This window comes from Buceros rhinoceros, unplaced genomic scaffold (assembly GCF_000710305.1).
Source record: "Buceros rhinoceros silvestris isolate BGI_N320 unplaced genomic scaffold, ASM71030v1 scaffold14978, whole genome shotgun sequence".
In the NCBI taxonomy this organism is placed as follows: Eukaryota; Metazoa; Chordata; class Aves; order Bucerotiformes; family Bucerotidae; genus Buceros; species Buceros rhinoceros.
The window spans coordinates 1-14,297 of NW_010427537.1; the positions used below are offsets into that span (position 1 = coordinate 1).

The 14,297-nt window shown below is 37.4% G+C and overlaps 1 protein-coding gene across 1 annotated transcript in view; it reads right to left on the reverse strand.

Moving 5' to 3' along the window:
• Positions 1-2,642: 2,642 nt before the first annotated feature.
• The window catches only part of LOC104498549 (roundabout homolog 2-like), a gene marked incomplete at its 3' end in the record, with an annotated part of 15,359 nt that continues 3,704 nt past the window's right edge, over positions 2,643-14,297 (reverse strand). The window contains exons 3-5 of the mRNA XM_010141942.1: positions 14,283-14,297; positions 12,496-12,616; positions 2,643-2,781 (exon numbers count right to left, since the gene is read on the reverse strand). Coding sequence (XP_010140244.1) covers positions 2,643-2,781; positions 12,496-12,616; positions 14,283-14,297 — 275 coding nt within the window. The remainder of the gene's footprint in view (positions 2,782-12,495; positions 12,617-14,282) is intronic.

Genomic DNA, 14,297 nt, shown 5'->3' on the forward strand with positions numbered 1-14,297 from the left:
TGTCTAGTGGCCGGCCCAGCCCTAACCCTTGGCACTCATTCATCCATTCATTCAGACTATATTGGGGAAAGTTTCTTTGCTTACATTAAAAAATCCAGAAAAAAAAAAAACCAAAAAAACCCCTTTTCTTTTACATATTCCAAGTTTATTTTCCTTGATTAAGCATCATGCAGTATGATTTGGAAATTTCTACTTCTTGGACAATGGAGACTCTGCTCACATATCTTGCTATAAGAATGATACATTTTAGAAAAGAAAATACACAGTCCTGATCAGCAAAGGTATTTGCTTTTGAAATGTAGATGTTGGACACTGCTAAGTGACCACAATCCACATGGCTCAGGTGGTGGTAACAGGCAGGGACAGTGATAGCCCTCTGTCACTTGAGGTGCTCTCCAGGGTGAGATTCTACAACCTTGCCTCTTCTTTACCCACCTCTCTGATGTTCTGGGAAGCACAGATGAAGACATACCTCGATCTCTGTTTTGATGCCAAAACCCAGTTAATGAAATATAAAATAACTATGTAAAAACACTGCAAAAAATTGTGAGTCATTTCTCAGCCTTAGGTTGATTATAATCAGAATGTATCTAATGAACCTTCTCTTCTTTTAGTTAAAAGCCCAGTGAAAACTCTTCCTATACTTCCTGTTACATCTCTTCTTCCTTACAAATACATCACGAATGAACAGAAAAAATTATCTCAAACCACATAGTACTATGTTCTTCACAGTAAGATAGATATATATATATAAAAGAAGGAACCTAGTCTTTAAAAAAAAACCCGTAATAAAAGTGCACATAATCAAAGGCACCTTTGGCTCATCATCTATTACTTCTGCTTATGAGACCTAGAAGTAGACGTGATTTAAGAACTAGCATAACAGTAAGAATAAATCACAGAAGCACAATGTATTTACTATGGACTACTCTACAATGCATAATTAAATAGCAAGCAAAGAGAAAATTTAATCCTGACATCCAAAAGCCTGCTCTTCGAAGTAATATTTTATGATATAATTAGCAAAAATGGCATAATTTTAAAATTTGCTTTAAATTTCAAGGAAATTAATTGTGTATATCTCTCTATATATGTATGTATCTGTACTTACATAGAAATGTTTTTTCTAGCTTACACATCATTACAGTAGTATATTTAACTGAAGAATTGTAAGACCTCTTACAGAGTCAAGGATGTGGAAACTATAACAGAAGGTCTCCAATTTGAGGTTTGGGATTTTGTTAAAGATTTAAAAATTGAGAAACAAAACACATTAACCCAAGATGCAGATAAGATTAAGTGCTGTATGACTCTGAGGAATTTTGCCATTGGTTTTTACGAAAGTGTATGCGACACTAAATGCCATATTTAGCAAGTGGGTGAAGACTGCCAGGTAACAGTCTTGCCAAATTTTTCACCTTGTTGGGTTGAAGACATAAATCATGCTGTGATAAAGAAAGCAGAGCAATGTCTTACTTGTTTTATTTAGGCCCAGTCTAGCAGTGTGCTCACAGTGCACTTAATATACACTGACACAAACTAGTCACAAACACCCTTGCACATGGTCTTTGTTTAAGATCATGACTGGAGGATCAGAAGTAACACTGGCAGTCAGCCTATGGAAATCCAGTGTTTAAAGCACTTGTTTGAAGAACAGAAGATTTAGATTTTTTTTCCTTCAAATTCCATCAGCAACATCCCAGGAATAACCAACACTGATGGAAAAGAACAATCAGCTGTGCTGAGGGGAAAAGAAAAGGCACTGTTCATGTGTCCTGTTGAAACTAAAAGCACTGTGCAAAAGTGAATTAGGACTCACAAGGCCAGAAGGATTGGTTGGATTATGCAGACCTAGGTTCTCAATCCTGTTCCCAGACCTACTTCTGTGTTAAGATTTTGTAATCCAATCATGATTCAGCATTAAAACTAGAAAGAGTTCCAGAAAGTGAGGACCAAATTCTGTTCTGTTAGCTGAAAGGAGCCAAGCTAATTTAATGTCCTTTTATAAGACAGACTCTCATCCACTGCTCACTCTGGAATTTTCTCTGCGCTTGTTCCAAACTAAACGAATCTTTCTTGAACACAGGGGGTCTGTTCCAGATTTCAACTTTGTTTTCACTCTACTAGTCTGGGGTTTTTTGTTTTGCCTTTTTTTTTTTTTTGGTTGGTTGTTTCCTCAAGAGGAAGGTGTCTTTCTGAGACCTAATAGACATGAGCCAAGGAGACAGCAAAGCCCACCACAGTGCTCTGCTTTTAATTCAGCCTGCTAGTGCAACAGAGTGGCTCTGCACTCTCCAGCCAAGTATTCTCCCTTTTGGCATCAGCACATTATTATGAAGGCTACTATCACTAGTACATTCCTAAAACACCTTTACTTTCCCCAGCAAATTCAGTGAATACCTATGTGCTCACAATACCTATGCATCACATTTTCCCTTCCACACTACGGAGATGATTCAACACAGACTGGGTCTCCCTGCTCCGTTGGCTCAGAAATGTGTTTTCTAGTGTCAAAAGACCAGCAATATGGAAAATAAATCTTGGCCATGATGTCAAAAAACAAACTATAGGTAGTAGGGAGCGATTCCAGCATTACTCAACAATTGAAATTTGAAAGTGAGGGGAACATGAATGTTGCTCACCTTCCTCTTGGTAAGTCTGCATCATCTTTCTTCCATCGGACTGTGGGTGTGGGATCCCCCTGCACCTGGCACCGGAAATCCACGGCTTCCTCCTCCAGCACCACTTGGTTAATCGGTCGCCTGAGAAACGTGGGCCGTTCTTGAAAGAGACATTAAAATTCCTTAGTGAGTCAGAGGGTTGAATTGAACACTTTTGACTTCTCAGCATCGTTTTGTTTACCAATTCACAGAACGAAGAAAGAAGGCTGAGCTCCACAAATTCAGACAAGTGGAACTGATGATGTGCATAAAGAGCTCGGAAGAGAGTCCTCTCAGGCTGGAGAGGCAGGGGCTGTCACATCCAGCCCTTGCACAAGAGCCAAGTGCAACCAGAAGGAAGCCCATGCTAACACCTGCCCACCTGCCAAGTCAAGAGGTCTCCAAGGCTACATCCTTCTGTGCGAACATTTTGACTCTGCACCGCTGCATGCACAGAGCATGATCTAAAAGCTTCTGCCTGCTGTAGTGATATATGAGCTGCCAATGGAAATAGCCTGCCTTTGGCAATAATCAATATCTGGATGCTTCAGAGCAAAATGTAAACTCTGTGTTACGCATCTCAGCCAGTTGTGGACTATTGTACAGAGGTCAAAGCTTCCCTGATCCTCCTGGCTAACTTTACAATGGAAAACTAAATTAAGGTCTGAATAATATGTTCTGTTTACCCTTGTTACGCTAGCCTGCATGGCTACAAATATTATTAATCATCATAATGTTGTACAGGCCTGCTGAAAATTCAGATGCAGAGCCACAGTCTGATCTCAGTTGTACTGGTACAAGCTCAAAGCACCAGTAATTTCATTTGAAAAGAAGTCACTGGCATTAGTTTCCAAGTTGCCTTTGGATTGCATAAATTTTGTTCTGTCCTCTCCTAGCCATACCACACATTTATTGTCATAAGTTAGTTATTCTAGTCAAACCATTATAAGATGGGGTTTCTTTGAAGCAGTATTTTCCACTCAAGACAGGGATTTATTATGAAGACATTTAAAACTGGTTACACACTACATTTCACATTTCATACTCAACAAGTTGAAGGGTATGAGGTCACTTTAAAAATTATTCAAAACTCAAACAGATGCTAGCAATACTAGATCAGTTAGACAGTTTGTCTTAATAACTACAGAGCTGAGTTTATGGGTTGGCTATCCATGTTTATTATATCCAAATAATAAACCCCCCCAACATTAAAAGAACATTAATAAGGTTGCAAAATCAAGCATGCAGCACCTCTGTGCCAGAACTAAGGCTTACTCCGTGCCCTTTAGTCACTCCTTTTCTGTTTATGCCTTATGGGACTGGTTTCAATTATATGATCAAATACTATTTTTCCCCAAACATCTCCAAATTGTTGGTATTCATTTAATGAGCAGGTGCTTAATACTTTGCTTTAGTTGTATTGTTTAGTGGGTGGCCTCCTGTCATACTACTCAAACTTCACTTCAAAGAAGGAATTATTAATTTCCTCATGGTCTTCATTACACTTATCTTAATGCTTCATAAACAATTCATTTATTTTCATAGATATCCATCATAGATATCCACCTTGGAGAGAAGCTAAGAAAGCAAGGTAAAAAAATACCTGCTAAATTTTCATGCTCAACCTGAGACACAAAACTGCCCTTCTTTTTTCTTTTGAGAATTTAGCATTAAATTTGTGTGTTCAAAGTTCAGCTTCAGTTCTAGCTGATAGAATGTTGATCACTTTTAAAAATCAGAATATTAAGCTAGGAAATAAGGACACAAATCTACCTGTTAATAATTATGTAAATGAGTGACAGCATCACATACGAATTTCATGATACTGGCAGGGGGACCTACTGGCAGGGAAAAACTTACTTTGACATCAGAAGACTAGACATGTTTAAGAATCTATTGCACTTTTACAGATGTTTAACAGGCAAAAATTTTTATCCTCATTTCTCCCAAGCCATTGTTTTTGTCCTATTCCTAGTCCTGACCAGGACCTGCAGGTTCCAGCATCATTTGGGCAAGTTCTAGTCTCTCCCTGCACCTTGAAATCTCAATGTTTATTCCCCGATTGAAGCCTGTGAACAAACCATATACAACCTTCACTATAGCTTCTCGTCCTGGGTGTGTTCATCACGTTTTTCCTTCTCTGTGCATGTAGTCTCCTGACACTTCCCAATCTCTAGCTAGGTTTGCTCCTACCCTGACTTACGTGTCTTTGCCAGCCTGTGACAGTGCGTCAAGTGCCCCTCTATTCCAGCCACCAGCTGCGTCAGCTCTTTCCAGCTGCCAACTGCTTCCTTAGTTGATTTGTCTCCTCCTAACTCAGAATATTGTTTTTCACAGCTGGAACCCAGCAAGTTGATAAGTCCAGTCTCCCTTCCAACTGTCCATGCCTCTAACTTCTTCACACATCACAGCAAGCTGACTGTTCTCCACTGTGTGTTTGAACTACCCTTGAACTGGAGCTTCTTTTCTCTGTGCCACGCAGATACAGTCCACTCACAACATTAATACAAGAAAAACTGGCTGAAGTAACCAAGCATCCTCCCACGAGAGTGATAGCAGCAGGAGTGCTGTGCAGTTGCAGGACAATGTTGTTCAGACCTGCATTCTACCTGATGTCTCTGGCATATGAATTGATTTTTTTTTTTTGAGAGACAAACTTGCATAACTGCCTAAATTAAGTGAAAATTCTTTGGACAAACGAAAAATAACATCTCTGTGTTGTGTAGCTATTTCCCATCAAATTTTTGGTCCCTGTTATTCAACATGAGGGACCTGTATTCCTCAGGACAAAAAGCTTCCTCCATTCCTCTCCAAAATCCTTACCCAATTCCCTCCAATTACCTCTTTCACCTCCAAACTGCAGGAACCCCAGCATTCTTAGAGAAGAACAAATTATTTTGGAAATTATAAAAAAAAAATCAGTTTTCCAGTTGAGCATGGAAAATTTTGGATAAAGCTTTTAGTTTGACAAATTTATTTAAACTGGACAAAGTAACAAAAGCATTAGTCACAAAGCTTAATGCTAAGTGATGCGCTTGCCCTGTCTGTAAGTATGCAGATCTAGAAGGAAATATCTTAAGTAAGTTTGCAGAAGCATCTTATTCACAATTTCTTTCTTCTAAGAAGAGCTCAGACCAATCCCTGCTCTGAGCTCGCATACAATACACTCTATGTTTTGGTATTTGTTATTAAAAAAAACCCCTAAACCAAGAAATATAGATCCTGATCAGCATCCTCATAGGTGATTTAAGTAACTCTGCATGAGCCTGTATGTTGGCTTGGTCTGCACACAAAAATTGGTTTAGACTGTTTATAAAAGCTGCCTGAAAACAGCTAAGAAACTAACGTATGCATATTTATGAAATTGCTTCTTGTGGCTGTAAATGCTTCTATACAGGAAATGAGAAAAGACATTCCTTTCACATTTTGAGGAGAACCCAGCTGACAAGACAGTAAATGGCTCAAAGGTCATGAAGTAAATCACTTGATTCCACATCAAGGCAATTAAGCAGTATACATACATTTGTTTCAGACCAGCTTCTCTAACTATATGTTTTCCAAAACGGTTAAGAATTTTCTACAAAATAAGTAGCTGTGCAAGTACAGAAGCCGGTTAGCAAGGACATGCAAATACCAACAACTGTTATTTCCACTTTTTCATCATCCCTGCATTTTGCACAGTATGAATCCGGAAAGAACAAGTTATCTCTCATGTTATTTCCTGTATTTGTATCACTCAGACAACCCCTTGAATACGTCCAAAAGCTAATTATACAGCTATAAAGCGATCAGAGTGAATGCCATTGCCAATGCAATTAACATTCTTTATGTGAGATTAACTGGATTTGAGTCACCTGCATAACTTGCTTACAATGTTAATCTCTCAGGAGACAGAGCGCTGCTTGCCCATGCATGCTAAATAAAGGTTTCTTCACACAGCCAGGTCAAATTTAGTTTCAGAGCTAAACTCGAGAAAAAAGTTGTTTTTCTTTTTCCTTTGAGATTATTTGCCCATAAATAAAGCCTTAAGGTATAATTAAACATTGTTACTCTGTCAACAGCGTTCAGAACACAATATATTTAAGAAATAAGAAGAAAGGGTAACAAATTAATATCACAGACATATATAGAAAATTTAATATAGCTATTTTATAAGCTTTCACTGAGTAAATAAAGTATCCACTTCCCAGACCTTCTCTGATGAATATTAAAAATCTTTGAAGAGAACTATAAAATAGGTCATGGCTATATGTCATGTCAACCAGTCGTGCTATTACTAGGCTGACCTTTATAACTTCAGAATAAACTTTGCTTGCAGTTGTAAAGCCGGATTGTTAATGCAATCTAGACACACACCTACAATCTGTTGCAGTGTGTGAAGATATGGGCTGTAAGAAAGCCTACGGAACTGATCCTAACCAGAAAAATATGAAAATCCTTTCCTTGCTTTGGGTGCTGACACAAGTCAACCCCAGAACTCAATTTTTCCTCAATTTAACAATTGGTCTGAGTATCAAAGTCTATTAGAGAGACCCAGATGACCTTCAGATGTATTACTGCCCTTCCTCTGTTCCTCAGAAAGTTAGACAGCCATATATGGGACTTCAATCTAGTTAAAGGGATCCTAACTACCTTAAGATGTTTTCTCTGCTGAGGCAACTGTTGGAGTAAAGGATTTCATGGCCCCCATAATGCAGAGGCTCAGTCTGATTTAGAACTGTTTTCTTTGTCTGCTGGAGTGAAGCCATCATTTTTAAAAACTGTTTTGGATTCTAGAAAGAAGTATTAAAATATTAATTAAAAGGCTTTCAGGAAGGATTTAATGGCAAACATTTAAAAATAAAAGCTTTTTTCACTTTAGTGTCCTGATGTAAAAGAAAAAAAAGAAACATTAGATGGTTGGAAGTAAGTTTCACTTCAGAAAGCTGTCAATAAAGGTATTTCATTAACTGCAACATGATCTAGCTAAAGTAAAGCTCTCTGCCAAAAACAAAAATGTGGAAGACAGGATATTAGGATCACACTAAATTTACCTTTGTTGGTCAAATAAATGAAAATACAATTGCAGAAGCAAATGGTTTTATATTTAAAGACATTCTTCTACTATCTCTTTTTAGGCACTTTTCTACTGTCATTTGAGAAATAAGCATTTGTGTAGACATTGCAAACCTCTGCACCCTGTGGAAGTAGTGTAGTGTACCCAAGACGCAATGAGCTTGCACAGTAAAGGCACAGAGTAGAATGATTTTTATCAGTTGTGGTTTTCTCATTTAATATACATCTACAACCATGTTAAATCCAGTTTTTAACTAAGCATTACTCATGGACATTTGAGAGCAGATCAAGTCCTTTTCCACAACATTATTATTGTCCTATTACAACTTGTCAGCATCTACAGATAACAAATACTGCAAAATCAAATTGGCTTTTTGCAAACTGACACAAGCACACTGCAAGTGGGAAATACAAGGATTTGAAGGAAAATGGGAAGAGCTTTGATCTGGAGGACAAAATACACACTGCCAATTTCTCTGTCTTGAACTGTGAATGTATTCCCTGGTTTTGTTAATTTTCCATGCAGCTGGGAAAGCTTCTGGGACTAATTTCCATGATACAAGAGGACAAGACTCTGTGCTAAGGCCTTCCACATAGACAGAGCTCATGATATTTGGATTTTTTTCCTCTAATACCATGTCACCATGGAAGTGTGGTATCTCTTTCAGCCTGACAATGTCTAGAGAACATCAAACACAAATACTTCTTCAAGGATCAGACAAAAATAACCCTTCACCCTGCAGGACCTTATTTGCTGAAAAAAAGGTTCAGGTAACAAAGATAAAATAAAAGATTAATCAAAAACAATCTTTAATATGTCTGAATTGACATATCTTTTAAGACATTTTTGCACCCTTCTTAGTTATGCTTCACATTCTTTTGAGGCTCTTCTAAATATATCTTTTTCCACTGCTTGATGCCAGCCTCTTGAAGTTGATATATTAAGGCTTTCATTGATTTCACTGAGCTTCAGAATCAATATACAAGATATAACTTTGTACGTTCTCTTCAAACATACCATTTTAAGTCCAAAGGGAAAAAAAGAGGAACTTGAAAGTTTCAAAAGTTCAGACAACTTGAAAACTTATCTGAGAATTGTGCAGTAGTATGACAAATTTATAAAAGGTTAACTTAAACAGTAATTTGTCAGTTAATTTCTGGCTCCATATTATGTACTTACAAACCATGTTTTCTTACAAATTTGAATGAAATTGTTTCTGTTTTGTACCTTGCTTTAATTCTCTTCAGACAAAGGCTATCAGCCCAAACACAAGCAAAGCAACCTGATTTGTATCACTTCTGAATTTAGCCTTTAGAACAGTGCATCTTTTTGTGAGCAGTACAACTTCCTTTAAAGGCCAGTTAAAGACTACTTGACAGACCCTGTCCTCTTGCCTCAAGATTACACCTTGGAGCCTAATAAATGCAAAAACTATCACTGGTGCTTGAAAGAGAAGACTAACAAAATATAATGCATCACTGTCACTATTGAAAACACAACAATATTTTTTGGGAAGCACTGCTTATATAATCAGTTTGCGTTGTGGTATCTTACTGTGAAATTATGGCGATTTTCAGCTAGTAGAAGAACCATGACTTGAAAACAAAGGAAATGCAATCTGTGCCGACACTAACAGTATGCTGTTAGAAGTGCCCAAATGTTGAAAACTAGGTTTCCTACATGGATGGGGTTGAACAAAAAATATTTACCTGTTCTGTGAAAGTTCAACACGTATTATCCACAACTATCTCTTCAGGAAAGGTTACTGAATGGGTACCCAGCCAAGTGGATACATTCTGCACACACAAAACTTTCATTTTCTCCTCCTATTTCTTTCCAAGGTTCTTATTGTCCATTTTATTTTTTTTAAGCTCAGGAAAGCGTAATCTTTTAGAGTAGGCATCGGTGCTGTTCCCCTCGGGCCACCAGTCACCACCACACTGACTCAGTTTTTCCAGAGGCAATGCCTCAAGCTAAATTTACTCTACAGGAAGCCAGAGATCTGTCATGAGTTACAAGCAGAAATTAACTTCAGGTATTACAGAAAAACTTGCAAAGCCAAAAGTAACAAGTGGCTGAATCCTGGAAAGGTTTGAGAACTAGTACAAACCAGTTGCTTTTCTTAGAGTAGCATATTTATTAAGGCCCCCTTCACATTATGGAAAGCATTTGGGGGTTTGGTATTTGGGAAAGGAATAGAGACATTAATGATCAGCTAATTAATACACATTCCCCTCTAGAATCAGCACCAGCTATAGGCTTGCCAGCCACTTCATTGAACTCTCTAAGTCTCCTAGCTAAGATATCTTCACTTTAATTATAACACCCATTTTGATGTATGTTCCAAACAGTTAAAGGTGGGCAATTATATAAGTATTATGATATTTTTTATATTTTTTCAACATCTGCATTATTCCCACATTCCTCAAACCTGTAAGTCATATTAGAGGAATGCTGTGGACTTAATAGATGACCTGTGGTTTTGCCTGTGTTCAGTAAAGTCAATCTGAACATGCACAGCCAATCTGATGTTTCCCAGAGTTGCTGCATTTATTTGATTTATTGTGTATGCTTAGACTGATTCAACTGTCCAGTAGAGACATTGCTTCCTGGAAACATCATGGATGATGGTCTCCAGTGCACTGTGCATGGACCCACCCACACATCATCTGGTGCCTAGAGTCCAGGAACAGAATACAAATGTTCTGCTGGTGAAAGGCAAAGCCAAGCAACCTCTTTTCGTATGGAGCAGACCAAGACTAATCTGCATTTGCCTATACTGTGAACTCAATACACCAACATAGGGCTTCAGGGCCAGGCAGCAGCCAGGACATGGACACAGGATAGTTGAATTGTCTTGTCAAACAGCAGATCATAACCTGAGCGCCTTCTTCCTGCATGCTATTCTAGTACAGCAAGAAGACAGAAGGGGGATTTTATATAGGAAGATAGCCAGATAGAAAAGAAATTTTAAATACAATTTTCTTTAGGTGGTCTAACACAATTATGAATAATTAAAATACCTAATTTCATTTATTGCTGATTTTGTTCAGTATTCACAAAACAGGCTTAGATTGTATTTTACAAGTTTATTGTTACAATAGAATCCTGTAAAAAATTAGAATATGGTAATCGACTATGCATTATTTTACATATCCAGACAAACCTAATATTTTTTGCAGCTCTGCAGGAAATGATGATATGCATATTTCAGCTTTTATTCATGCAGTTCAATGCTTTTTAGCAAATTATTTTCTTAAGGATTTCTTAAGGCTTTGTAGTTTATGACTGCAATCTGTTTGCTCTCCACAGGGAGTATTATGAGAGATTATCAGTACTTAAACTGATGAAGAAGATATGTCATGTCTCTTTTACATCTGTATAAAGCACAACTTCAACAGATTGGCTGCAAAGGACATAATAATTTGATAGAGATCCTTTCTGTGTTTTCTTTGCAAGGCTTACTAGTTCTCTCTTTAAAAGTCATATGTTTCCATGAATCCACAACAAACTAAATGGAGTGGAAGCCTTTACAGTATTGTAATGCTGGAATGCAACAAGTCCTCAGTCACTCTCAGATTTTGTCTAGAGAAACTTTTCTATGTTTTTTTCTGAATTCTGTAATATGTTGGGGTTTTTTTGTTTTGTTGTTTGTTTTTTAAAGTGTACAAACAAATGTTGAATTGCACATACAAGCAAACACAGATGGCAATAGGTGTGACAGGGTTTTCCAGTGCACCATGTTAGGCAGAAGGTGAAAAAATCAGGAGCATCTGCTGCAGAAAGTACCTTAGAATTTCTGTGGAAAGTCTTACTGGATTTACAGGCAGTCTTTTGGAATATCAGTATCTTATCAAGGATATCAAAGAAGTGTAGCAGGAGGGAACATTGACACTGTTTCTATTTTTTATGCATGTACGTGTTTTCTTTAGCAGTGAGGTTTTTTTCCTTATTGATTTTCTTGTTTGCTCAAGACCTCTTAACCAATTCCTACAAAACCATAGCTAATGGTAAATAGAAATGTCAGAAGCAGAGCAGGATTTTGCAGCTTTGCTTCTTACCAGGTTTTAGCAGGATGATCTAGCTCTAGGTTCAATATTCTTGCTCTAGACCCTAACCACAGGGCAAATGTTCCCAACAACTTTTTGCCTTGTCCATCAGGTCTGGAAGAATCTTTCACACAGAAAACCTATTAATTTTAGATTAATGTAAATGTTGCCCTGGCTTACAGGATGAAAAGCTGTTTTGTGCCTTTTAAAAAACAAATGACAAATATAACTCTATATATTCAAAAAGCTGGTTTCGGAATTTTCTCCAAGAAGTTTTTACCAATCAGTTGAGATCTTCTGTGCTCTACTACAAAGGTTTCAATTCACAATCCCACAGGAATAAGGAATTATTTAAATAGGCAATGTTGGTCCAAATCTCTGTTAAGCAGGGATTGTCAACTGCATTAAAAATAGCTTAATTACATTTGGTTATTTTGTGAAGGAGAGCATTGCGTCCTGCATTAGTGTCTCTGAGTGTATGTGTATCACTAAGGACCTCCAATTAGACTGAAACTATGTGCTTAGAAGGAAAACACTGAGCCTTCAAGCTCCCTAATTATAAATTGCAGCCTTTGAAACCTGGTCTTCTTCAGAAACTGTGAAATGCAGCTTGAGCAGAACTATCATGTTTTGTTAACCTTGTTTTGTCCCATATTTTGATGAGTAGCCCAGGTCAATTCAGTCTATGACATTTGTACTGAAAAGGAAACAAAAGCTTGAGTTGCCTTACCAAAGACAGTCAGCTCTGCCGGATCGCTGTCTCGCTCCCCCACCATGTTTGTTCCGACACAAGTGTACATGCCGGCATCACTTTTTCTTGTATTGGAGATCATCAGCTTCCCACCACGTATCTGTTTCAAAACAAGGAATATATTTTTAACTTCATATAAACAAAAGATATCAGGAAAAAAAAGCTGTCTTCTCAGTCAGTAAGCTACACAACCAAGGCATTTAAAAGTTTTATTTGTAAATATATGTATAGCTTTAAAATTATAATCCTGTATACTTAAATATCTTTAAGCTGTTCTAGAACACATTTTATCCTACTGATTCATTTTAACTCCATTTTGGTTTTTTCTTTGGTTTTCATTAGATGCTTATATTTAAAAGATTACATTTCTTGCTGCCTCTTTGGCAATGCAGATCAATTGTATTTCTTGCATAATGACACGTAAAGCACTCTTGACATCTCAAGAAAAAGACAATTTTACCTAGTTTTATTTAGTTAATTATATTTTACTGGTGTCTGAACAGTTTCCTTGTTCGCTGATTAAGAAGATTTTCTTTTCCTTGATGCTAACATTCTGAATCTAGCCAAACTGAGAATTAACCTGACTCCCATAAGACTTAACATTTTCCCTGCTACAAAGGGTGTTTATAGAGTGAAAGAGCAGGGTAGCTGAACAACATAAAGTAATAAATTTGCAGCATGTTAAGTCACACAGCATCAAAAGTTAGACAACGAGGTGCTTAAGAATAAGCTGGGAATACAGCCAAAGACACTTGAGAATCATGGAATGATAACCAGTTCCCTGCCACTCATCCTTACTCTGCTCTTGAGTAGACCCTAGCAGAGACAGCTTGGACCACAAATAGCAACTACTTAGATTGTTTATCTTGAAATACTTCCTTGGGCATCCAATACAATAAACAAGTTTGCTGATTGTACTTCCATAAGGAGTAAGGTCAGCACTGAATGAGTAACATATTGTTACATACAGCATAAAACTTTACTCAAGGAATACCAATTACCAATAGTGAAAAACTAAGCATTTAGAAAGTATGAATGAAATATGTACACGTACCCTGAATTTATCCCATTTGCTTTCACATACCATGATATAATTTCTAATCATTTGATAAGTTAGGTATTTCTGCTGGATCCTTTTCCATTCCACATATGGAATGGAACTGTCACTGAATTCAACCAGTGTTACCCATTTACTCTATATGTGTTCCTATTCAGGACCAATCCTTCTTTAGAGTATAACTTCAGCCTTCATTTAGAATGCACATACCTACTACACTAAATGCAACATTACCAATATTATCCTAAGCTGTTAGGTTTCTTCCACAGAGTATTTGTGTACCTCTTGAATATGAATGATTACATCTTTAAAACAGCTCTCTAAGGTCTGATATTCTTACTTCACTGAACTGAGATCTCATTTCAGTGAACTGAGATCTAGAAAAGGTAAGGCCAAATCAGTCAAAGACATTCATTGAGTCCCCCATCTAAGAGCACCTTACATGACCAAATCTACAGCTCTAATGGACCTCTGATACTGGTACCGGTTGTACAAATCAAGACTCAAGAAGTTCAAGTTGGCTACCTAAACCAGAAGGATCCAAACAACCTTCCCCCCCTCATTTGGAAAAAAACAGAAAGGCAAACTGCCAAGAATAACGATGAGTCTCTACAGGAAAGGCTATAAAGCTGTAAAGTTCTGTTGCACACGGCTGCAGGACTTTAATGAAGGCCCTGTGTCTATAGACAACCACTTGAATTGTACTCACACTGATCCGCTCTTC